General features: G+C 61.0%; 7 protein-coding genes and 1 non-coding gene across 8 annotated transcripts; 6 read left to right on the top strand and 2 right to left on the bottom strand.

Annotated features, from left to right (window-relative positions):
- Positions 1–689: 689 nt before the first annotated feature.
- On the bottom strand, positions 690–1,052 carry BXZ73DRAFT_96276 (NADH-ubiquinone oxidoreductase 12 kDa subunit; the record flags this gene model as incomplete). The annotated part of the gene is made up of 3 exons (XM_048027027.1): positions 690–719; positions 793–962; positions 1,016–1,052. The coding sequence occupies 3 exons, from the start codon at positions 1,050–1,052 to the stop codon at positions 690–692; spliced, it is 237 nt and encodes a 78-aa protein (XP_047883279.1).
- A 404-nt stretch (positions 1,053–1,456) lies between these two features.
- BXZ73DRAFT_38217 (ClpP/crotonase) lies at positions 1,457–2,801 on the top strand (the record flags this gene model as incomplete). Its single annotated transcript, XM_048018146.1, has 7 exons — positions 1,457–1,511; positions 1,582–1,797; positions 1,925–1,981; positions 2,040–2,081; positions 2,136–2,257; positions 2,359–2,604; positions 2,706–2,801. The coding sequence occupies 7 exons, from the start codon at positions 1,457–1,459 to the stop codon at positions 2,799–2,801; spliced, it is 834 nt and encodes a 277-aa protein (XP_047883278.1).
- Positions 2,802–3,411: 610 nt separating this feature from the next.
- Positions 3,412–5,356, top strand: BXZ73DRAFT_38674 (acid protease; the record flags this gene model as incomplete). The annotated part of the gene is made up of 6 exons (XM_048018239.1): positions 3,412–3,567; positions 3,660–4,108; positions 4,169–4,304; positions 4,367–4,597; positions 4,653–5,192; positions 5,276–5,356. The coding sequence occupies 6 exons, from the start codon at positions 3,412–3,414 to the stop codon at positions 5,354–5,356; spliced, it is 1,593 nt and encodes a 530-aa protein (XP_047883277.1).
- Positions 5,357–8,354: 2,998 nt separating this feature from the next.
- Positions 8,355–10,299, bottom strand: BXZ73DRAFT_38485 (CMGC/CLK protein kinase; the record flags this gene model as incomplete). The annotated part of the gene is made up of 8 exons (XM_048018202.1): positions 8,355–8,501; positions 8,552–8,820; positions 8,878–9,019; positions 9,075–9,175; positions 9,231–9,397; positions 9,452–9,632; positions 9,687–9,759; positions 9,820–10,299. 8 exons carry the CDS (start codon positions 10,297–10,299, stop codon positions 8,355–8,357), a joined length of 1,560 nt encoding a protein of 519 aa, XP_047883276.1.
- A 1,122-nt stretch (positions 10,300–11,421) lies between these two features.
- BXZ73DRAFT_96273 (uncharacterized protein) lies at positions 11,422–15,588 on the top strand (the record flags this gene model as incomplete). The annotated part of the gene is made up of 9 exons (XM_048027026.1): positions 11,422–11,589; positions 11,709–11,963; positions 12,209–12,242; positions 12,289–12,914; positions 12,968–13,294; positions 13,430–13,498; positions 13,553–13,754; positions 13,804–13,947; positions 14,000–15,588. The coding sequence occupies 9 exons, from the start codon at positions 11,422–11,424 to the stop codon at positions 15,586–15,588; spliced, it is 3,414 nt and encodes a 1,137-aa protein (XP_047883275.1).
- Positions 15,589–17,202: 1,614 nt separating this feature from the next.
- On the top strand, positions 17,203–18,511 carry BXZ73DRAFT_86800 (uncharacterized protein; the record flags this gene model as incomplete). Its single annotated transcript, XM_048024319.1, has 8 exons — positions 17,203–17,260; positions 17,328–17,563; positions 17,626–17,710; positions 17,772–17,809; positions 17,891–17,984; positions 18,055–18,157; positions 18,222–18,381; positions 18,455–18,511. The coding sequence occupies 8 exons, from the start codon at positions 17,203–17,205 to the stop codon at positions 18,509–18,511; spliced, it is 831 nt and encodes a 276-aa protein (XP_047883274.1).
- An 869-nt stretch (positions 18,512–19,380) lies between these two features.
- BXZ73DRAFT_t14 lies at positions 19,381–19,484 on the top strand. The gene has a single exon. It is a non-coding gene; the product is annotated as a tRNA-Ala (tRNA).
- A 370-nt stretch (positions 19,485–19,854) lies between these two features.
- Positions 19,855–21,338, top strand: BXZ73DRAFT_37922 (uncharacterized protein; the record flags this gene model as incomplete). Its single annotated transcript, XM_048018097.1, has 6 exons — positions 19,855–19,978; positions 20,065–20,085; positions 20,161–20,482; positions 20,747–20,967; positions 21,102–21,140; positions 21,244–21,338. 6 exons carry the CDS (start codon positions 19,855–19,857, stop codon positions 21,336–21,338), a joined length of 822 nt encoding a protein of 273 aa, XP_047883273.1.
- Between the last annotated feature and the right edge of the window lie 224 nt (positions 21,339–21,562).

Raw genomic sequence — 21,562 nt, 5'->3', positions numbered from 1 at the left:
GCCAACTCTTTCTTGCGTTGATACGATGGCGTGTACGAAATGTAGTGTTAGTTCTCGAGTTCGCTTAAGTGTTGTTACCCAGGCCAAATAATCGCATTGCCGTGTTTGCCATCCCGCTGCACTCCGTGATATGTAAGAGGGCATAACGAGGTGGCTATGTTCTGCTATATATCACACATAGAACCGAATGGCTCCGCAGTCGATCGTCTCATTGTACAGGAAGCGGTAAGAGGCATGCAACGTTGAGCAACTACCGACGACGAATGTGGAAGATACAGTATGGAGGGATTCTGTACAGCGCACCCGCTCTTAGGGAGCACAGTGAGGGTAGCGGAGGTATGCTGTTGTCCGGAGCGAATGGACGAGCAGGAGAAAAAGTGGAAGCAGATGCTATGAACGAGCGACATCTTGTGATGAAGACACTGGATCCGAGGTAGCGATATCCCATGGGGCTATGGACGAGCACCGGCGTACCGTAGTTCTGGCTTGATAATAATGCCTTCCTGCTGCATCTGAATATGAGCGTGAGGAGATAGGGAACTTCGGGTTCGTTTACGCCGGATATGCGGACTTGTGACAGCGGGCTGGGAGAGAGATTTCACGGTGCTGGCATGGTTCATTCGAAAGCACTTGCAAGACGAATCACAGCGGGGCGCGGAAAAAAACAACGGGCATGCATTGAAAAAAAACTAGGTCTCGATGTGCTTGTATCCACGGACCTGTATATAGCAGAGAAAGCACGCATGAACCAGTCAGACATGTGTGGGGCGTAGAGTGCTGTCACAGACGCACCCGGTTCTCCTTCAACATGACGAGGTACTTTTCTCGGTACTCCTTGCAGTTCTCCAGGTGATTAACGCCCTCCGTCAGGTAGCAGCGGTCGAGCTGCTGGCGGACGATCTTGGCCTCCATGGCGCGGACCCAGGATTCGCGGATGAGGTGCTCGCGCTCGGCGAGCCGTGCTGTCAGACATATGAGAATTTTGGGCCCTTAACGCACGTGAAGGGGTACAAACCTTTAAGCTCCTCCTGATAGACGGCGTCGAGAGGCATGACCAAGGAACGTGAGTGATAGTCGTGGACGACAGTGAGCTGCTCGAGGCCGGTGCGCTTCGGGCGGAAACGTCGGCAGGTAGCGCCCATACAATCACGTGACAAAAACCGTTTCACTTTCCCACTGTGAATCTGCCGTACTTTCTTCTGACCATCCGGCTCGTTGCTCCTTTACACGCGTCGGCATCGAACTGATCACTGTGCTACCCCTATATTCGAAGCAAAGGAGCGCAACACGATGCCCAAGCTCACCACTAATACGCTCTGGCATGTGAAACTGCGTTGGGGACGTCTGCAAACGCGCTCGGATTAAGTGTGCGCTCGTCCGGCATCTTCGCATTCTGCCACCCGGACCGCACTCAAACCCCTGTCTAAGACTTCCGACTCCACGACCACACACCACGATGTCCTACCCCGCACGCTTCCCCGCCGACTCTCCCTCTATAACCGTCACGAACCGTAAGTGCTCATCGCCCTGTGTCCATGCTCGCCGTCGCGCCAACGGATACCTCTCACGCGCGTCCCACAGCCTCGCCCTCGACATGGGTCATTGAGATGCACAACGGCGCGGACAACCGCATGACGGAGAAGTTCATCACCCACGGCCTTCTCCCTGCCCTGGACACCGTCGAGCGGCACTGGCGCGAGAACTGGCGGGCGGGCGTCGCGAAGAAACAGCCGGAGATGTGCCATGGCGCGTTGATGATTGTGGGGAACCGGAAGCAGGACAAGTTCTTCAGTAACGGTGCGTGGTGCGTCCCGTTTCCATGCATGGCGTCCATGCTCGTGCGCGCATGGACGCCGCTTGATGTGCGCGGACGGATTGGTGCGTGAACGTTGTTGTGAACGCTAACGTCTGTGGGCATGCGCAGGGCTTGACTGGGACAACTTGATCAAGGATCCGAATTTCACTGTGAACTTCTTCCCCCGTATGTGTCTCGCGTACCATAGCCGTTCCGATGGTTGACAATATGTTCATGTTCGCAGTGGTCTTCAACCCCTTGATGGTCCGGCTAATGACGTTCCCTAGTGAGCAACTTTAACGGCCCAGCATCGGTACACGCTGACTGCAGGCTCCTGCAGTCCCGGTCATCGCGGTGGTCAACGGCCACGGCTTCGCAGGCGGGATGGGCATGGCAATGGCCTGCGACTACCGGGTCATGTTCGACGGCAGCAAGCGCAACTCCTGGCTCTCCATGAACGAGGTGCGCACTCCTAGCACACCTGCGCCGATCCCGCCGCGCCGAGAACGCTCTCGAGTCTTGATGAAACTGACGCCCCGTGCCACCCCGCGCACCGCGAACAGATCCACTTCGGCGCACAGATCCCCACGGGGCTCATGGCGGTGCTACAGGAGAAAGCCCCGAGCCCGAACGTGTACCGCAAGATCGTGCTCGAGGGTCACCGGTTCACGCCGAAGGAGGCGCTCGGGCTCGGGCTCGTTGACAAGACGTCGGCCGCGGCGGACACGGAGACGCTGCTAGCCGAGGCGGGGGCTCTGGCGAGCACACTGGCGCCGCTGGCGAAGAGCGGTGCGTGGGGGGTGAACAAGGTGCGTGCGCGATCACGGCATCGGGGCTCGGACTGCGGAGGGGGCGTACGCTGATGTCTAAATCCCTGATGGGTCCACGCGGACGTGATTCCGGTTGGCAGCGGGAGATGTACAGGACGGCGATTCGGGCGATCGGGCGCGACACTTTGCCGACGAGCGTGCGGTCGGAAGATGCGGCAGCGAAGGCGCGTCTGTGATCGTGTTAGAAACTGGGCGACGGGGTCTGGCCGAGACTGGAGCCCGTGGGCGCGGTGGCTGGTAGGGTTTCTGATGGCCAGCGCGCATGTTTGCCTGTAGGGGCGTATTACTTTTACATAGTGCGTAGGAACGGAAAGGCGTTGTGCTGCCTTGACAGCGAGATATGGACGCGAGATTTGCCTCATGATCAGGCAGGACGTGCCTGGAAGGGGGCTGCGGCGCAGGCGGCGAGCGGCCAAGTGTCGATCAGGCGATGTGGGCCGCTGCCCAAAATGCAGTAGGGCAGGTGAGGTCCTGCGAGATGTCCTGGAGCTGTATTAGCTAATAATGGGTGGACGGACAGAACATGGGGCGCGAGGGCGGACGACAACGACGAAGTGCGACGGCGGGGGCGGGGAGGCGGGCCGGGGCTATAATTGGCCGGGGGATTAGAGCAAGCGGGAGAAGGGCGAGGAGTGGGGCGTGCAGCCTGCCGACAATCAGCGTATAAAGCCGTGCTGGGCCAGTGCTGCTCGCCATTCTCTCCCCTCTTCGCCAAGGCCGGGTCCTTGTCCTTTCCTTCTCGCGTTTCTTTCTGTCTCCTTGTAGCGTCTCCGGCCGGTCCTCATCATGCAGCTCGCTCTCTCTTTCTCCACCCTGCTCGCCAGCGTCCTCCTCCTTCTTTCCGCCGCCGACGTCCAGGCCGTGCCTGTCAAGCGCTCCAAGACCATCACCCTCCCTCTCACCCGCATCCACCAGAACCGCGGAGATGTTCATCCTTCGGTGGTATGTGCTCTCCTTCCAGACTCGCTCCGCGCCCCCTCCCCGCGCCCGTCCTCCGATCCGGTCCTATCGTCTCATCCCGCGTTTGCTTGTAGCTCCTCCAGCAGCACATCAACCGCGGCCAGCGTCGTATCGCGCGCATGAAGGGCGTTTCCCCGCCCAGCAAGCGCGACCTCGAGGAGGCCATTTTGAAGCGGCTCTACATCCCCCAGAACGGTCGCCCCCACTTCAAGCGTTTCAACCGCGGCGGCACCGCGTCTCACCCGAACTCGCTCGTCGAGGAAGACGAGGACGAGGCCGATGACGAAGACGCGGAGGACGACGAGACCTCGGAACTGTCCGCGCTCGGCCACAAGCACAAGACCCCGGCAACCGACACCAACGAGGCTGCGCGCAAGAAGAAGGGCAAGGGCGGCAATGCCACCGCCGCCGCCGCCGCCGGCACCAACGTCGTCAGCAGCTCGACCGCGGCTGCTGCCGCCAAGGCGAACCTCACGCCTGCCAGCGACCCAACCGGCAACAACTCGCTCGGTCTTGACATCGAGTGAGTGCTCGTTCGCGTGTTTCGTAGCGGTGGAGACGTACTGACAGACCGCGATCGCAGGGGTAGCGACGTCGGTTACATTGCGACGGTCCAGATGGGCACCCCTCCTCAGGACTACAGGCTTCTCATGGACTCCGGTTCCGCGGACCTCTGGGTCGCGGGCGAGAGCTGCCAGTCTGAGGGTGGCGGCACCTGTGTAAGGGTTCAATGCATGTCGAACCACAACCAAGCACTCATCGTTTCATTTCGCAACTGTAGGGCCCCCACACCACGCTCGGGACCACCAGCTCCTCGTCCTTCAAGGACAGCGGCAAGGCGTTCGAGGTTACCTACGGCACTGGCCACGTTACTGGTACCATCGTCACGGATGACATCACGGTCGCCGGCCTGACCCTCTCTGCCCACTCGTTCGGCGCCGCCGCCACTGAGTCGACCGACTTCTCGGACTCCTCCGTTCCCTTCGATGGTCTCATGGGCCTCGCTCAGTCGGTCGGTTCTCCATTCCTTGTCGCGCATAATCCGTACATGCTCACTGTTTGTGCAGACCCTTTCCAACCAGCAGGTCCTGACCCCCGTCGAGTCCATGGCCAAGGCCGGCCTCATCACCGACGCTATCACCTCGTACAAGATCTCCCGTGTCTCTGACGGCACCAACGACGGCGAAATCACCTTCGGCGGCCTCGACGAGACCAAGTTCGACTCCGCGACGCTTACCACCTTCAACAACGCCGCTTCCGGCCAGGCCGCCGGCTTCTGGGAGGGCGCGATGGACGCCGTGACCGTCGACGGCACCGACACTGGGCTCACTGGCCGCACCGCGATCCTCGACACCGGCACCACCCTCATCATCGCTCCCACTGCCGACGCTGATGCGGTGCACAAGCTCATCTCCGGCGCGCAGTCCGACGGCCAGGGCGGGTTTGTCATCCCGTGCAACACCAACTCGACCGTCGCGCTGTCGTTCGGCGGCACCTCGTTCGACATCAGCACGAAGGACCTCGTCTTCGCCCAGGCGGACAACACCGGCACGAACTGCATCTCTGGCATCTCCTCGGGCCAGATCATCGACGCCACGACCTGGCTGGTGCGTCTCCTGTTCTAATCGCGTGCCGTGGTTGCTACGCTCGGGTGCTAATTCGCGTCTCTTTTCCCTTCCGCCTCATCCAGGTTGGCGACGTGTTCCTCAAGAACGCCTACTTCTCCACCGACGTCACGAAGAACACGATCTCGCTCGCGAAGCTTGTCTGAGCCCGCGTTGCCCGCTCACACGCACCCCGTTCCCTCCCCAACACTGCGCACGGCGTACGCTCTGTGAGCTCTGCCGGAGTCCTCCCCGCCTGCGCGCTCCGTCTATCGCATCCTTTGCTTTGGGTCAGCTTGGTATAGCTCGCATTCGACGTATCTAGGACGGAAGGGCGCGCTGCTGCGCCGGCCGCCCCCGCCGCTGTTGTGTACACTTGGCTTACGGGTCCGACCTAGTTCGGCCACGCTCATTACGGAATCGAAACGCGACCTTTTGCTCCAACTCCTTCCTGCTCGTCGGCCGCACATTGTGCGCACGCGTGAGGGCACACCTGAGTTGCAGTTCCGTTGGATTGTCGGAAAGAGCTAACAAAATGAGACACGCGTGTCCCTCTGCCCTGAAGATCGGCTGGCGTTCTCGCCCCGCCTCGGCGGGCTGGCCCCGTCGTCCTTTCCGCATCTCGGGCGAGTTCCCATGGCCACGGCGAGCGTCGTCGCACTGCGATGTCTGCGTCTGCAGCTCGCGCCGCGCGCGGGCTGCTGCCGAATTCGCGGCGTTTCTTAGGCAGACCGGCCAAGGGGCAGAGGACGGGCCCGTCGCCTGATCTTGGCAAGAAGCAGGTCACGCGCCCTTCGAGCTGCGAGAACTACTAATAGTGTTCACCTGCTGCAGCCACTTACGACCGCTACCTCCGCCGTGCGGGCGCGCGCGGGTGGGCGATCGCGCTGGTCCCCCGGCGTCCTCGGGGAGTTTGGACGTTTGATCGTCCTTTCGAGTTTGCTCCGCCGAAGCTTCTTTCGTATGAGAGGAGCCCTTGCACTCCGTCGCAGCGCGAACGGCGGGACCTTCCCGTGCGCCCTGCGGCCACGCACGGCATATTCAGGCGCCCGCAATCTTAATCAGGATCAGCGCACCGCCGACTTGCCGCGGCGTCTCGGGCACGAGTGGACGGGAGAAGCAGCGCACGGCGCCGAGTCGCGACCGTGGTCGGGGCCTGGCAGCTGAGGCACGGGGGCCGCGGGAGGAGCGCGGGACGCGGGAAGGCGCGTGCGGCGCGGTGCCTGTTTATGTACTACTGAGGACAAACATCGATGACCTTCGGCCTCTGCCTCCCCCGACTTGAAGCGCAAGCCTCGAATCGGCGCGTCGAGGCGGGGCGGTGGGCGGGAAGAAACGAAGGCTTGCGGTCGCCGAGGGTCCCGTGGTGCTACGCCAGAAGACTCCAGAAGCCAGCGTCCGTGTGCGTATGGTCGCGTGCGGCGGGACGCGCAGTCACAAGCCCGACTGAGCTCGCGCGCGCGGTGGGCTGGTGCGCGCGCCGGCCTGTTCTCGGGGCACAAAGGGCCGTCGCCGCCGCTGCTGAGTGGGAACTCGGTGGGCCGGCGACTGTGGATCTGGGGCTGCTCTCGTGGTTATGGAGGTTCGGACGGTGCGTGCGCTCGTCACTCGTGACGCCGCCCAACTTCGAGCAGGGGGTACCTCGGCCAGCACCGCAGCAGGACACCCGTGCGCGCGGCCTCCGTCTTCCCAACGGCCCCACGGAGCCCCACGGAGCCCAAGTGAGGTGCTGCCGATGGTAGTCCTACGCCGTGCTGCCCGCGTCCGTCTCTATCGACGCCCCGGCGTGCGCGCAGCCTTTCAAGCGTTTGTGGTGTCCTTCTTTTCACGCTGGTTGCGGCCGCGCGGGCCCCAGGCGCGCGCGAAATGGGCGTGTGTGACGGTGCATCGCCTCCGCCGCGTCACCGCGAACCTTCATAGGCTCCGGCCCGGACGCATCCGGCGACCCAAAGGGACCGCGCTCGGTGCGCGGTTTGCAGACTGTCCAGTACTTGTACTGAATTTTCCTCGGTGTGCGTATCTCCATCCGGCGAGAGCGGCGGCCCCAGAGCGCGCGGGTTATTATACAGCCACGGCACGGGCGGCGAGGGCCGGATCGAGGCTCCGCTGCAGATCCGCTGCGGGCGAGTGCATGCGTGCGTTCGCAGTACGTACCGGGACAGATGCCGGGCTGAGCAACGCGGGCCCGCCGCGGCGGATCGATGCTCGCCGCGCCCGGCGTGGGCCAGGAGCAGATGCCGCCGCCAGAGGTTCCGCGCACGGGCCACGCTGCCGAGCATGCTTGCGGACGAGCGGGCGCGTCCGGATCGTTGACGACGTGACTCCTCTGAGGGTGCGCTTGATATCGGCCGCCTGAAGGCCTGACGCCTGGGCAGTGGGAGCTGGGGCATGGGGCACGGACCCGCGCGCGGGGGCCGAGGGCGGTGACCAAGCCTGGTACCAGTTGTGTCCGTAGAGCGAGCCGATCTGCGTGCCGTCCCATCCGCCCGTATCCCGACCCCATCGCCACCTTCCCCCCGCGCTCAGTGGGTGGGCGCACGTTCGCCCAGCCGCGCACCTGCCGCGGTTGCGGTTCCAACGAGCTGCAGCTGCAGTCGCAGTTGATGGCACGGCGAGCGGCGCGTGAGTTGTGGAGCCTGCGAGGGCGACGCTGCATCTATGTATATATGCTTAGTAGACGAAACAAGGAACCATGAGCTTAGGATAGATACAAGATGGGGGCATTGGACAACGGAGGGGTGACGGACGGGGCAATATGCGGTCGGATGGGTGTCGCGGTCAACGTCGGCAACAGGATACAGCTGGCTACTTGGACGGCTTCAGGGAATGTGGGGGGCAAACATACACCGGCGACCGGGACCGAAAAAGACGGACGGAAGGAGTGGGTGGGATGAGGACCAGCGTCGGGGAAGAAAAGCAGGCAGACTGCGTTGCCCACTATTGCGTGTTGTACACGGGCGGGGCTTCCAGAAGATAAAACGGCGAAGGGCTCCAACTAGTACCTGACGGGATAGCGGCCATGCGACGGCGATAGTAATACTGTATGCGGACGGGGTGGGGAGTATACAACGGCAGCTATGGGCCTGTCCATATCGTACCGAGACTGACACCGTTGAGGAAAGCGAAAGCGAGATCGGGGCACGGGCGAGGGGCATCAAGGATCGTTCAGTATTCGTGAGGGACTGGCAATGAGAAGTACGGGTGCGCCAAGGCCTCCTTGACGGATATCCGCTGCGCGGGGTCGAACGTGAGCAACTTCTTCACCAGGTCAAGGAAACTCCGATTAATGGGATCTGTCGCAGTGATAATTTCCTGCAAGATCCGTCAGAGCTCGCCCAGTGCCGTCGAGGCCAAATCCGTACCTGAAGACTACGACATGACCTAACGTCCTTCTTGCTTTGTCTCGAAGCCTTCGGCTTCGGCCAATCGAGCTTGCCCCCTTCCTTGAAGTACTCTGGCTTCGCGCGAGCACCTGACCGGGCGAACCGTTCAGGCATCTTGCCCATGACTTGCTCCATCATGGCCAGGTGCTCCAAGTTGTCGTGTGTCTGAAACAGCGCCACGCCAGTGAAGAACTCGACGAGGATGCAGCCGAGCGAGAAGGCGTCACAAGGATATGACCAGCCGAGACCTATCAGAATGATGCGATGAGCGTGATGATGAAGCTGGAAAAAGGATTCCACGGTACCGAGAATGATCTCAGGTGCGCGATAATGCCTTGTCGACACGACACTGGAATGGTACTCCTCTTCGAAGGTCGCAGACCCGAAATCGATGAGTCGGATGTCCGTTGATTGAAGGATCCTTTTCACCCTCTTTGGCGCACTGCGCTACAAACGGAAGCAATGTCAACAAACAGAACACACGCCTGCTGTTCACACCTACCTTGGACGAACTGGGGATTTCGATAGCATCAGAACTATTGTTTACCAATAAGATATTTTCCGGCTTGAGGTCGGTGTGGATGAGATGAAGTTCGTGAAGGACTAGATTCGCGGATATCAGCGTCTAAGGCAAAAAAAGACGGAAATGACGACGCACATGCTACACTGCCAAGGAGTTGTCTTGCAAATGCTTGGATATGTTGACGAGGGAAGGGAGCGAAGTCGTTCTCCTTGAGGAAATCATATACACACATGCCAAGGAGTTCCGAAACTAGGCAAATGTGGTTGCGATGGTCGAACCAAGCGAGCAAATGAATGCATTTGCTGACAGTCATACGTCAGTCTGCCAATGACACGCAGAGGGTGCATGAGACTCACTGTCTGTTGAGGGGGTCTCGCTCCTTCAGCTTTTGAAGGACCCGCACTTCAATTTTGCTCGCGTCGCGGTACTTGGGAATTGCTCGGATGATCTTGATAGCAACTCTCTTGTTGGTCTCGGTGTCCACAGCTTCGACGACCTTGCCGAATGTTCCCTGTCCCAGCAGACGGACCGTGCGGTCTTGGGGGAGTGAAGTGTGAGAACCACTCGGCGGCGCGAGGTCAATGTACTCACAGCGCCTGTAGATCATGTCATCTGGGGTGATAATGTAGTGTCCCTCTTTGTCGTCCCAGGTCGCGGGGCCCTTCTGCAGCGCAAAGGAGATGGATCAGCGACACCCGGTAGCGAGAATCGCAGCCAGACTCACGTCGTCTGCAACTGCGTTGCTCCCGTTGGCCTGGGCTCGCTGAGCGATAGCGTTGGAGGTCTGGCCATTCGTCACCGCCTTCTTCGAGACGGCGCCAACGTCATCCGCCGGGTCCCGCTTGCGTTTCTTGGGGGCGGGCGCAGCAAGGGTTGCGCCCGAGGATGTGCTGGCGGAGAGAGCCTGTGCTTCGGCGGCAGCTCTAGCGCGGGTGCGGATTGGGGCAGAAAAGACGGCGGGTTGGAGGGAGGCCGAGTACATGGCCGTGTGGGTCGACGCAGGGGAGACGGTGGGCGGTGGGGGAGTGTCGTCGATGACAATCACTTCGCGGAGCTTGCCTGTGTTGTCGACCTCCTGGACCTCGCTGTAGGTGACCGTGAATTGCTGCCGCTTGCGCTTGCGAGCCGTGACGGAAGGGGTGGAGAGGGCGCCGATATTGGATGGCGGCGGCAGGCGAGGTTGGTGGGAGTACTGTGGAAGCATTTGGGGAGCCATCGAGTGCACCACGGCCTGCATGAGGAGCTCGCTGTGCGGAGGAGGTGGTGGTAGGAGAGAGGGAGAGGGGGGGTTATCTAACTGATATAGCGCAGAGCAGACTTGAGTGAGAGGGTCGCTGCCCACGGCATCCTTATTTGTTGTTTGGTTCTAGAGAGCCACGCCCTTCAGCCACCCGCACGCTAATCAGCCTTTCCCCGCCCCTGCCCCGCCTTTCGCGCCCTCTTTGACGATCAGCCGGTTCTCTGGACGTCGCGCTCGCTGCCTGGCAGGTTTTCAGAGACTTCCAGTGCTCTGTTCGCTGCTTTTTGCCCCCACCTCCCGCCCGAGCTCCGGGCGTCTATGCTATCGGCACGCACGGACCCCTCGATACTGACCACCGTCTTCCTCCCTCGGGCGTGTCCGCCGACCGCACAGCTCTGCAGCTGCATGTTCTACGGATGCATGCAGATCGATTGCGCGTGTGTATCGCGTCCGCATTGCGCGTTGGCGGCCAGAGAGCGAGAGCAAAGAGGGGCACGAAGTGGTGCACTGCGTGAAACCCCGGTCCCTCGCGGGCGCCTTTTCGTCCTCAGCGGTGCAGTCCCCCGGAACACCCCGGTCCCGGCGTAGTCCAAGCCAGCCCGCGGCCTGCATCCAGACTCGGTCGTTGAGCGAGAACAGAGACCACAGGTCCCGGTCTCTGAGGAGGGACACGGGAGGCTCGCTCTACGCGACGTTCAGAGCCTTGCATGCCGTCCTCCCCGCCTCCCACCTCGCCCCGAGCAGGATCGCCGGACTGCCTATACCGGCACTCCCAGGGGTCCTCCTCGTCCCCAGCCCTGGGGCGACAAATTATTTGTGTCAGCGAGCCCGCAGAAAGTCCCCGTCGCAGGCCGCGATGCTCCCAACGCACTCCTGATCTGTGTGTGTCCCCAGCTGAAAGACGGTCCGGTGCACTGCGGCCTTGAGGAGCGGGCCAAAGAGCATCAGCCCAAAACGTCCACCCCACATCGCCAAACAAGGTGTAAACAACTCGTATCCAGCCCGGCACCGTTGTCGACGGCGCGCATTCACCCCGCGCCTGCCCTTTCGCCCCCCCCCTCCTTTCTCTCCTTGGTGCTGCCCACGATGGTTGGCCTGCCGTTCCCCGACAGCGGCGCAGACACCCGCGAGCTGTCCTGGGACACCGGCACCCCCTTCTCTGCTAGTGGCGACATCCCGATTGACCCGGCCCTCAACGAGCCCCAGCTCGACCCCGCCCTGACGGCCGAGCACGACGACCTCGCACGCGTAGAGGTGAGTCCCTGACCCCTCGCCTCCGCCGGCTCGCACGTACGCGACGCGGTCGTTCCCGGACGCGTCGCGTCGCGAGTCTCGCTCCGCGCCGACCCCATCTCACACCGTTCTCACCGCAGACACCACCACCCCCGTCCGACGCACAGCCCTACCTCACCCCGCGCGTCGATCACTACCCGCAAGGCCCGCAAGGCGATCCCTTCGCCCAGCCGTCTCCTGTTTACATGCTGGAAGAGCAAGAGGAGCCACGCGAGCGGGTGCCCCTCCCTGCGAAACCATACAAGAAGCGCAAGCGTCCGCCCATCCGCGAGGAGGAGTGTGGGTTCTGTCATGGCAATGACGACCACAACAAGGACGGAGAGGTCGAGCAGATGGTCAGCTGCGCGGATTGCGGTCGAAGTGGTGCGTCTGTTTTGGTACTTTCTCGTGCCGCTCCCGCTTATAAGAGCCGTTAGGGCACCCGACATGCATGGCATTGGACAACATGGGCGATGCGATGCGGAGTTACGAGTGGCAATGCGCCACATGTAAGAGCTGTAGCGTGTGCAGGAGGAAAGGGAAAGAGGTATGATCCGGCTCTTCTGTGCAGACCCAACGAAGCGGCTGACGCGGTGTCCAGGCCTCGATGCTCATATGCGACTTCTGCGATCGAGGTGTGTATGCACGCAGTACCTCATGTTCCGTACTAACTCTGTTTAGGATGGCATATGTCGTGTTTCTCTCCCCCATTTCGCGAGCCGCCCGAAGGGCAGTGGAATTGTCCCTCCTGTCCCCCGGTTGGCTCAGAACCAATACAATCGGACCTCCCTGACGAAACCATCGTCGATCAAGTACTGGGCGACGTCCAGCCAGAACCGTCAATACGAGAAGCTTCTGTGGCCTCATCATCTCGACATGACCCTCCACCATCATCCAGCGCCCCAGAACCCACGGACCACGCGAATACGACCGATGCTTCGGAAGTTGAAGTCGACCCTGTAGGGGAGCCGACGCCTCGCCGGAGAACAGGCCGCAAAAGCAGGAAGGGGAAGCAAGTCATTCAGGACGAAGAAGATGACAACCTTTCGCCCGCCACCCCTATTGGAATGACGAAAAGACTCCGTCTGCGCATGAGCTCTCCGCCACCAGTACCTCAGGCATTCGAAGCGCCGTCCCTCCGTCTTCGAGTGCCCGCCCGTGGCAAGGGGAAGTCTCGAGAAGACGCGGACGATTCAGAACGAGGGATGTTCGACGATATCTTGGCCCCCGAGGATCGGAGCGTACGAGAGACAGCCATCAAAGACATCGATATACAGAGGTTCGAGCGGAGTCGGGCGAGTGCAGAGGTACGTGCAGACTCTCATACGTCGACCCTGGATCCTGATCGCCGTGCTAGCAGAAGTTGGTTGTCCGTCCGCCTCCCGAACCTCCAGAAACACCCATCGCAGGTCCTTCAAGTCGACCCCTTCGTTCTCATGCCCTTCCTCCAACCCCGCGCCTTCCGAGCACTTCCATGTCTCCTGCACCCACCACACCTGGTTCTCAACTCATGCACCCTCCTAACGGCCTACGAATACGCAAAATCCGGTTTGGCGAGTACGACATCGACACTTGGTACGATGCCCCGTTCCCGGAAGAATATGCCGCGGTTCCCGAAGGCAGACTCTGGATGTGCGAGTATTGCTTGAAGTACATGAAGAGCCGCTTCAGTGCTTCCCGCCATCAGGTGTGTTTCCTTTCTTCGTGATCGTCATGCTGCGAGGAGGCATCGCGACGAATCCGCAACGACAATGCGCGCGGCGAGCGTAGCGGGAGTCGCGGCATAGTTGCGGCGTGCTGTGCTGACTCTTGCGCTCTCCAGCTGAAATGCAAAGTCCGCCATCCACCTGGTGACGAAATCTACCGCGACGGAAGGGTGTCCATCTTTGAAGTCGATGGAAGGAAGAACAAGATATATTGCCAAAACTTATGCTTGCTCTCGAAGATGTTCCTGGACCACAAGTCTCTGTTCTACGACGTGGAGCCTTTCTTGTTCTACGTGATTACTGAGGTCGATGATGACGGGGCGCACTTCGTTGGGTATTTTAGCAAGGAGAAGCTCAGCCCGAAGAACTACAACGTTAGTTGCATCATGACGTTGCCGGTTCGACAGAGGCAGGGCTGGGGGAGTTTACTTATTGACTTCAGTACGTTGGCTCTGCTTTCACTCTCTTTCCTGTTCTGACGATGTACCAGGTTATCTATTGTCGAAGAAGGAACAACGGACGGGCTCGCCAGAGAAGCCTCTTTCTGCACTTGGAGCGTTAGGCTACAAGAACTACTGGACACTGTCTTTAATGCGCTATTTAGATACCGCTCTCCCTAATCCTCGGTTGGAAGGTCAGTCTCCCCATTGAGTCCCATCTCCTCACGCTCATCGGGCCCCACGCAGACATCAGCGCCGCGACTTCCATGACCATCGAAGACATCCACTTCACGCTAATGCAGCTTGGCATGATCGCCGTCTTGGACTCTTCTCAGGCTCCGAAGCCGCTTCCAGGGCAGACCGTGAAGTTTCCCAAGGGTCGCAAAAACGGCATAGCTCGCAAGCATCTCCAGCGTACCATCACCCACGACGACGAGAAGGTGAAGGGCCCGTTCGTTCCCCCCACTACCTACAAAGTTCGGTGGGACCCCGATCGCGTCGAGGAGTTCCTCACCCGCTGGGAGTCGAAGGGGTACATCAAACTCGTGCCGGAGAAACTCAAGTGGAGTCCATTCATCCTGTCCCGTGCGGCCAAGACCCAGGCGACGGAAGGCGTTGGCACATTTGGAGATCACAGTCGCGCCGTCAGCAGCGACGTGCCGTCGGAGCAGAGGAACAGGGAACACACGGACTCGCCTGCGGTGTTCTCACTTTTCGATGACGATGTTGTCGAGATCGTCCGGGCCAGCACGGCGCATGAAGTCGCCCCATCCGAGACCACGGAGACTACAGGCCAACGTGCGAGATCCCCTAGCGTTGAGGTCGAAATCGTCGAGCGAAGGTCCCCGAGGAAGAAGACACAGAGTCTCGCCGTCGACGGCCCCACTCCTGCTCGGCGCCCTCGTCAACTATCGTCAACTGTCAATGGCATTGCCACCCCTACCCCCCGCCGCGGTCGTCTCCCTCGCCAACAGAGGCCCCCCTCCGAACAGCCGACGATGGAACGACGTCGTCAGCGCAGCCGCGTGGACTCCGTGACCACCACCCACTCCGTCGACGACGACGCGGCGTTGGCGGCGCGCCTCGCGCAGGAGTTCGAGCGCCCCGCGCGCCAGCTCCGCTCCCGCCGTGGGAGCATGGACCAGGTCCTCGAGAAGCATGACTCGGCCTCCCGCTCAGTCTCTCCGCGCAAGCGCCGCCGGGTAGACTCCTCGCCCGAGCCGGATCCCCTGTCGTCTTCGGCTCGCCAACGGGCCAGCCTCCAGCGTCTGCGTGTGCAGGCCGCGCCGCGCTCGGTGAACGGCCGCTTCGCCCCGATGACGCCCGCCCAAAAGGCAGCGGCGCGGGCGCAAGAAGAAGAGGAAGAGGAAGAGGTGCCCCAGCTTGCTCCACGACGCCCTCGTCCCCGCCCCCGACCTCGCCGCAAGTTCGCTCCCAAGGACGACGAGAGCGAGGAGGCCGGCGGCGGGCCCCGCATGGACGGCGGTGGCGCAGAAGAGCACGGCGTCGAGGCCGGGGACGCGGTGCAGTACGACGACGCGGACACACCCGTGACGGGCGCGACCGCGGCGAGCCGGCACAGCGTCCCGAGCGACGACACGATGATCGGGAGCGAGCTCGCGCGGAGCAAGGTGTCGCCGATGGTGCACATCGCGGACGAACCGCTCTCACCGCTGAGCGTGCTCGCCCAGGTCGCGGGCCAGGTCGCGCGGAGCAGCAAGGCCGCGTTCATGGTCAAGGAGGCGACGGCAATCGAGCCCATGCAGCCGCTCGAGCAGGAAGACGGAGACGAGATGGACGCGGATGGGGAGGCGGATGAAGACGTCGAGATGTGAGTGCGTGGGGAGACGATGTCTCACTGGACTGGTGTGTACTACCCTAGGCTCGACGTACTCTCTTTTCACGCCGTTTATTGTATGACTACTTATCGTCCAGATTGTTGTGACTTGCTCTTGCAGCCGCGTATGTGCGGCTGTGTTCATATGTTCATCGCTCTTTCTTTCTGTAGCAGTGTCGACGGGGACCGCCGCAAGTGGTCTTCGATATTCCAGCTCAGTGCCATCGTCTATATCCCTCTTCTGCTGTGACATTCCGTGTGCGCAACTTTCCCCCGTAGACAGCCTGAATCCGGTGGCCGGTAAGAACAGTCTCTGAAGACCGTTGGCCTCTGGAGACTGTTTGACACGCCGGCCTCCTGTGTATAAATCATCAATGCTTCAGCCGGCGTTTCCCCTGCATGCTAATGCAAATGTGGCTGCGGCACGGCACTCCTCGACACCCGCCTCCCGGCTATCACTCCCCTCGGCCACCCTGGAGTCTGGAGGAGCAGTTTGGCTTGGCAAAGCAGCTCATCCCGTACGCCACCCGTCTTCTCTCGTCGTTCGATGCCCTGATCCCCTCTCCACAACCTGCATCCTACGTCTGAGGCGCTCCTGCCGTTGTCGACGTCGTTGATCCATAGAGTGGTATTTCACGCAAGCACTGCCCACCTCCTACTCGTCGCTGAATGTCACCCCGATATCGACTTCCTGATGTGCGGAAGCGTTAGGTAGTGCGTCACTGGTTTGGTGTTCTGAGTGGTCAGTTGCATTACCGATGTTTTCGAGTCGTGGTCGGGCGCGACATCAGTCGTGTCAGACCCCAACCCGTATGCCTACCCAACCCGCCACAGTGGTTTTATCTCCCTATGAAGTGTAACTTGGTGGTCTTCGTAGGTAGAACTGCGACGCTGCAAGAGCCGCAAAAACGGTAGTCGAGCCTTCAGGCACCGCTTGCGAACTTGTAAGAACGGCATGCGCTATTTGGGTTGATAGCAGGCGCCCAGAAGACACTGGAGGAAGTTGTGAAAACTTCAGCCCGTAAAATGCAAGTTGTCTTTGCAAGACTGTCCACGCCTATCGTTCCTGTATTTCGAGAAGAGAAACGACGTCCGTCGCTTTGAATGTGCCCTTCGTGTGAATCATGCGCATAGTACCCCATGGCTTGATTTGCGTACCAAGGTTGTCGATCGCCGCTCTGGCAGTATATCGGGGAGCAGGGGAGACGAATGGATTGCGTTTTGGATAGGACGGCGGGTAGTTCTCCATTTGTGACGGCATTCGTGGATGGGTCTTGCAATTGAGGATTTTCCGAGGACGTGTTGTGCACGTGAGCGCGTCACATGATCGACACTAGTAAAAGCGCCGCTCTCCTTTCCTCCAACAACCGAGGGAATATGAGGAGCTCAGGTACGTCCCATTCGCGCCTGCTACAGATTGTTTTGAATATCATAATCATGATGTCCGCAGGCACAACAACCACGTGACAACAGCGATGACCTGCACTAGTGACGTACCGTTGACGCGCTGTTGGTGGGACGCGATCTTGTGCTCAATTCCCCGCAGTCGCGTACACCTTGACTGCGTCCCGTCGTTCCTCCCTTGTACACCACCCGCACCGCGCTTGACACCATGCCCTTCTTCTCCAAGCTTGCGCCGACTCTTGTCTCGGCGTATGGCCTCCAGATGGGTACGTCGCATACAATGTGCTCTTGGCAACCATTCGGAAGCTGCCGCTCACCAGACGTGTTATCTAGTCCTTGCCGCCATATTTGTTCCCCAGAAGAACGAAATGTACTATGACCTCGGTGGAGCAGCGGGCTTTGTTTCCACCACCCTTCTCTCGCTCTACTATCCCCACCTCAAGGCTAAGTTCTGGGATCACAAGCCGTTCGCTTCGTTGCCTCCTATGACCTCCTTCGCGCCAAGGCAAATAGTACTCAATCTGGCGATTATCGCGTGGACGACGAGACTCGGAAGCTTCTTGTTCGCGGTGCGTAGTCGTCATCTGATGCCGTGCCGACCCTGCTGTGCGAACACGCCATTTAAATTCAGCGGGCAAAGAAAGCGGGCGGCGACTCCCGATTCGACAAGGTGAAGCATCAACCAACGACGTTCACCGCGTTCTGGATGGTACAAGGTCCGTGCTTGCTTCCTCTTCCATGCATCCATTGCCGCGCATTCTTACGTGCATCTGCTAGCGACGTGGGTGTTTCTGGTTGGTTTACCGGTCTACATGGTGAGCGTCTTGGTCACGCGAGGTTGAACCACGCCGCACCCGGTGCGGAAGCGAGCCCGAAGACGCTTATTCGGCGCGCAGGTGAACACGCTCCCGCCGCCGGCCCACTCGCGTCTCGGGCCGCTGGACTATCTGGGGCTCGCAGTGTTCGCCGGATCGTGGATGTTCGAGATAGGTGTGATTCCCCTCCCGATCGATGACGCCGTGTATAAGCGATGCCCGATCTCATGCCTCGTCCTACGCAGTCGCGGACCATCAGAAGAGCGCGTGGCGGCGCGCAAAGGATAGGAAGGAGCACGATGAGAAATTCATCACCACTGGCCTGTGGGGGATAAGCCGGCACCCCAAGTACGTGCGCGGTCTGCCTGCCCTTGTTCTCCGTTTGGCTTAGCTCCATCGATGTGCTGCACAGTTATGTCGGTGAAGTTGGTCTCTGGACAGGCCTCTGGCTTCTTGCTGGGCAGTCCCTCCGGACGCCGTCCTTTCCCAGGGGCGCCTGGCTGATGGCCGGTGTCAGCCCGCTCCTGACGTGGTATCTGGTACGGAATGTGTCCGGCGTTCCCCCTTTGGAGGTGCGTGTGCATCGTGGCGTTCGCGCGACTTTTGTGACAAGCACCCGCTCATTTCGCTTTGCTGCTCCACCAGAGGGCGGGTGACAAGAAATTCGGGGATGACCCTAGGTGGCACGAGTATAAACGGTGAGTTTATTTAACCGCTCTATCGGTCTCGGGAACCTACGAACGGCGTCGGAGCAATGACGGCATGCTTCGACGGTGCTCTGTACACGCTACAGAAGATCCTATATATCCAATTGTGGCAGAGAGCCCTCACTTGCGGCGGTTGGGTCTGCATAAGGCGGGAGTATTCATGGTTCAGGGTTTGCGACGAGTCGTGTATCGTTGCATGAGCTCGGGACAGCCGCCAAAGGATGGAGACACAGAGGGCTCGCTTCACGAGTTACATCTGTATAGGGCTGACGTTCCGTGCCCTTAGGAGCGTCCCAGTGTTCTGGCCATTCATCGGCGAGAAGGGCGACGCGAGTTCGCGGGATCCCAAGTAATTACCGGCTGGCTAGCGCTGTCATGTGAGTACCTGAGCTCGCCGTGGGTGGGGGCGACACATTTGACGGATGTTTTGCCCCGTCAAACGCAGCCAAGGATCGCCCATGATTGTGTCTGTGGGTTTGGAAAGCTTGTGTCAGCGGTGGGCGGAGCGACGGAGACGAGCCAGGATTAGTTTAGTTCCGTTTGCGTGTGATAGCTACGATCCCAGCCGGACGGGGAGGGATGGAATCGACGTCGCCTCGGATGATGATAGGTACTCGCTGTATTTATGTGATGCAATGTCATCCTAGCTTCTCTTGTGCGCGCTATGCTAGAAACGCAGAAGTTGTCCTCCAGGTCGCGCTCTGGCGGCAGCTCGGGATGGTCGGTGGATTATTTACGCAGAGTAACGTGCCTGGGCATTGGACTGCGAGTCATGGATTATGCGAATTTTCGGAGGTATTAATGAATCGACGAGAAGACATAGCACCCGGCCATTGAGTCTACCGCTCAGCTGCCCTCTGACATGGGCGTTTGGCACAGTGGTAGCGCGCTTGCTTTGCACCAGATGGAGTTCACTTCATTGTCACGTGACTTGCACGAGGCCGTGGGTTCAATCCCCACAACGTCCATTCTTTTTGTCCTCCGCGCAGTCCCAGGCTCACGCTTCAATTAAGGGCGAAAGATGATTGATTAACGGGATGATCCGCGGGCGTGCGTTGCCCGATGCAGATCGGGCGAGATATCTGGGCGTCTGCGCGTGCGGCTGTTAACTCGCTCGAGGGGCGGGTCCATCGCCTTTGCCTACTTATCCACCCTCCGCCGCCGTCCTCGTCCTGCCGCCCTCATGCGCCCCGCCTCTCCGCCCCCGCCTCCTTCTCCTTCCCGCTTGACAGGCCCTCCTTGACAGCCTTACAGCATCCGCCGCACCCACCCCGACCTATAAATCCCACCGCTCCTTCACCTCGTCCTCCCCAACCTACAGCCCACCCATCGTCCTCCATGTCCACGCCCGTCTCACCTGCCCTGCCTCCGGAGACCCCGCAGGAGCTCGCGGTCAAGGCCGACTTCCACACCAACGTCTGGTCTGTCTTCCAGAACCTGTACGAAGACCGCTGGGACCAAGGTGCGCGACCGCATATATGCGCGCGCCGCGGTGCGACTCGGACCGTGATGTGCTCACCAGCCCCCCTGATCGTCCTCCACGCCCAGCACGCTGGAACGCCGCAATCGGTGAGCCCCCCCCCCCCTGCGCCGAGCCCCGAAGCGCCGCTGACCATCGTCGTCCTTCCCCTCCGCCGCGCACAGCGCGCTTCGGGGCGGCACACGACCCCGCCGCCGTCCAGCGTTTCTGGACGCGGGCGAAGCTCCCCTCTTGGGACGCGCTCGAGGCGCAGTTCCGCAAGGGCCCGCCGCCGTTCCTCCGCCCGGGCTGGGTGAGCCCGCTGCTGGGCAAGCGGGTCGACCTCCGCTGGCTCGACTCGGGCAGGTTCGAACACGTCCAGGGCTCGATGGACGGCTGGCGCGACGCCAAGGTGCTCATCATCGAGCTGTGGGCTTCGTACGTCTGTTCCTTGCCTCGCCTTAGTGCGCTCCACGGCGCGCGGCGCGCGGTCTGCACTCCAAGCCCGTGAGTGGGCGCGCGGGCGCGCGCTTCAGCGCCGCCATGTCCGCGCGGGGTTGGAGCGCGCTCCGCGCCGCTGCTTGTCCCGCTCGCGGGGTTCCCGAGCGCCGACCGAGCGCTTCCTCCGGCGCTTGGATCTAGCGGGGCGTTGCGGGTCTGTGTACTGACGCCGGGGCGTTCTTCCTTCTTCCGCGGGCGGCGTGGGCATGCAGGTGGTGCAGGGTGCGTGCAATCTGGGACAAACACGGCTTAATTGCCTTTGCTGACAAGGCGGACGCCGCACACACACACATCACAGCCGTGCGTGGTCGTGTTCGACGACCTCTCGCGGATCGCGCAGACCCGGCCGGAGATCAAGGTCATCACCTTCAACTCCGAGACGATCTTCACGAACGCGCCCGTCGACGTCGGGTTCGTCAAGAACTTCGTCGCCTCGCGCACCGACATGAAGTACCCCATCTTCATCGACACCCACCGGGTCGCGGTCAATTGTGAGTCCCAGGACCCGCGCTCGTCGTCTCCGTTCCGCCCACGCGATCGGCCCTTGTTCCTGGCAGCTTCCCCGCGCCTCGTGCCCGAGCCCGCTCCCAGAGAGCGACGAACGCTGACATCACCCCTTCTCCAGCGATCTTCCAGCCCGGCCAAAACCTGTCGATTCCCCTGGGTGCGTGTTCCGCCTTCGCGAGGCAAATGAAACCATATCGACGCCTCGCGCGCGCGCTCGGGCCGGACACGCGATGCTAACCCGCCGTGCGCGCGTCCCGCAGTCTTTATCATCACGCCAAACGACAGCGTTGTCCGGTGGATCGGTAATCCAGAGGAGATGGCCGTCCCGCTCGAGGACATCGTCCGCAGAGCATAGCGCCGGCCGGCCGGCCGCCCCCGCCCTCGTCAAGCCACACCAAAATCGGGTTCAAGATCCGCCCCCACACGACATTGCGCGCCCGTTTCGTTCTTCTTGCTTTGCCCCCCGTCCGCTGTCTTGCATACATACGCACCTACATACAGCTCGTCCCGCCCCGGTACCCGTCTCGCACCCCGCTGTCGTTCTCCCCCGCTCCCCGTCCGTCCGTTCACCCACGCCCA

Source organism: Epithele typhae, assembly GCF_022376455.1.
Source record: "Epithele typhae strain CBS 203.58 chromosome Unknown BXZ73scaffold_2, whole genome shotgun sequence".
Lineage (NCBI taxonomy): Eukaryota > Fungi > Basidiomycota > Agaricomycetes > Polyporales > Epitheliaceae > Epithele > Epithele typhae.
This window is presented reverse-complemented; position numbering and strand designations above follow the sequence as displayed.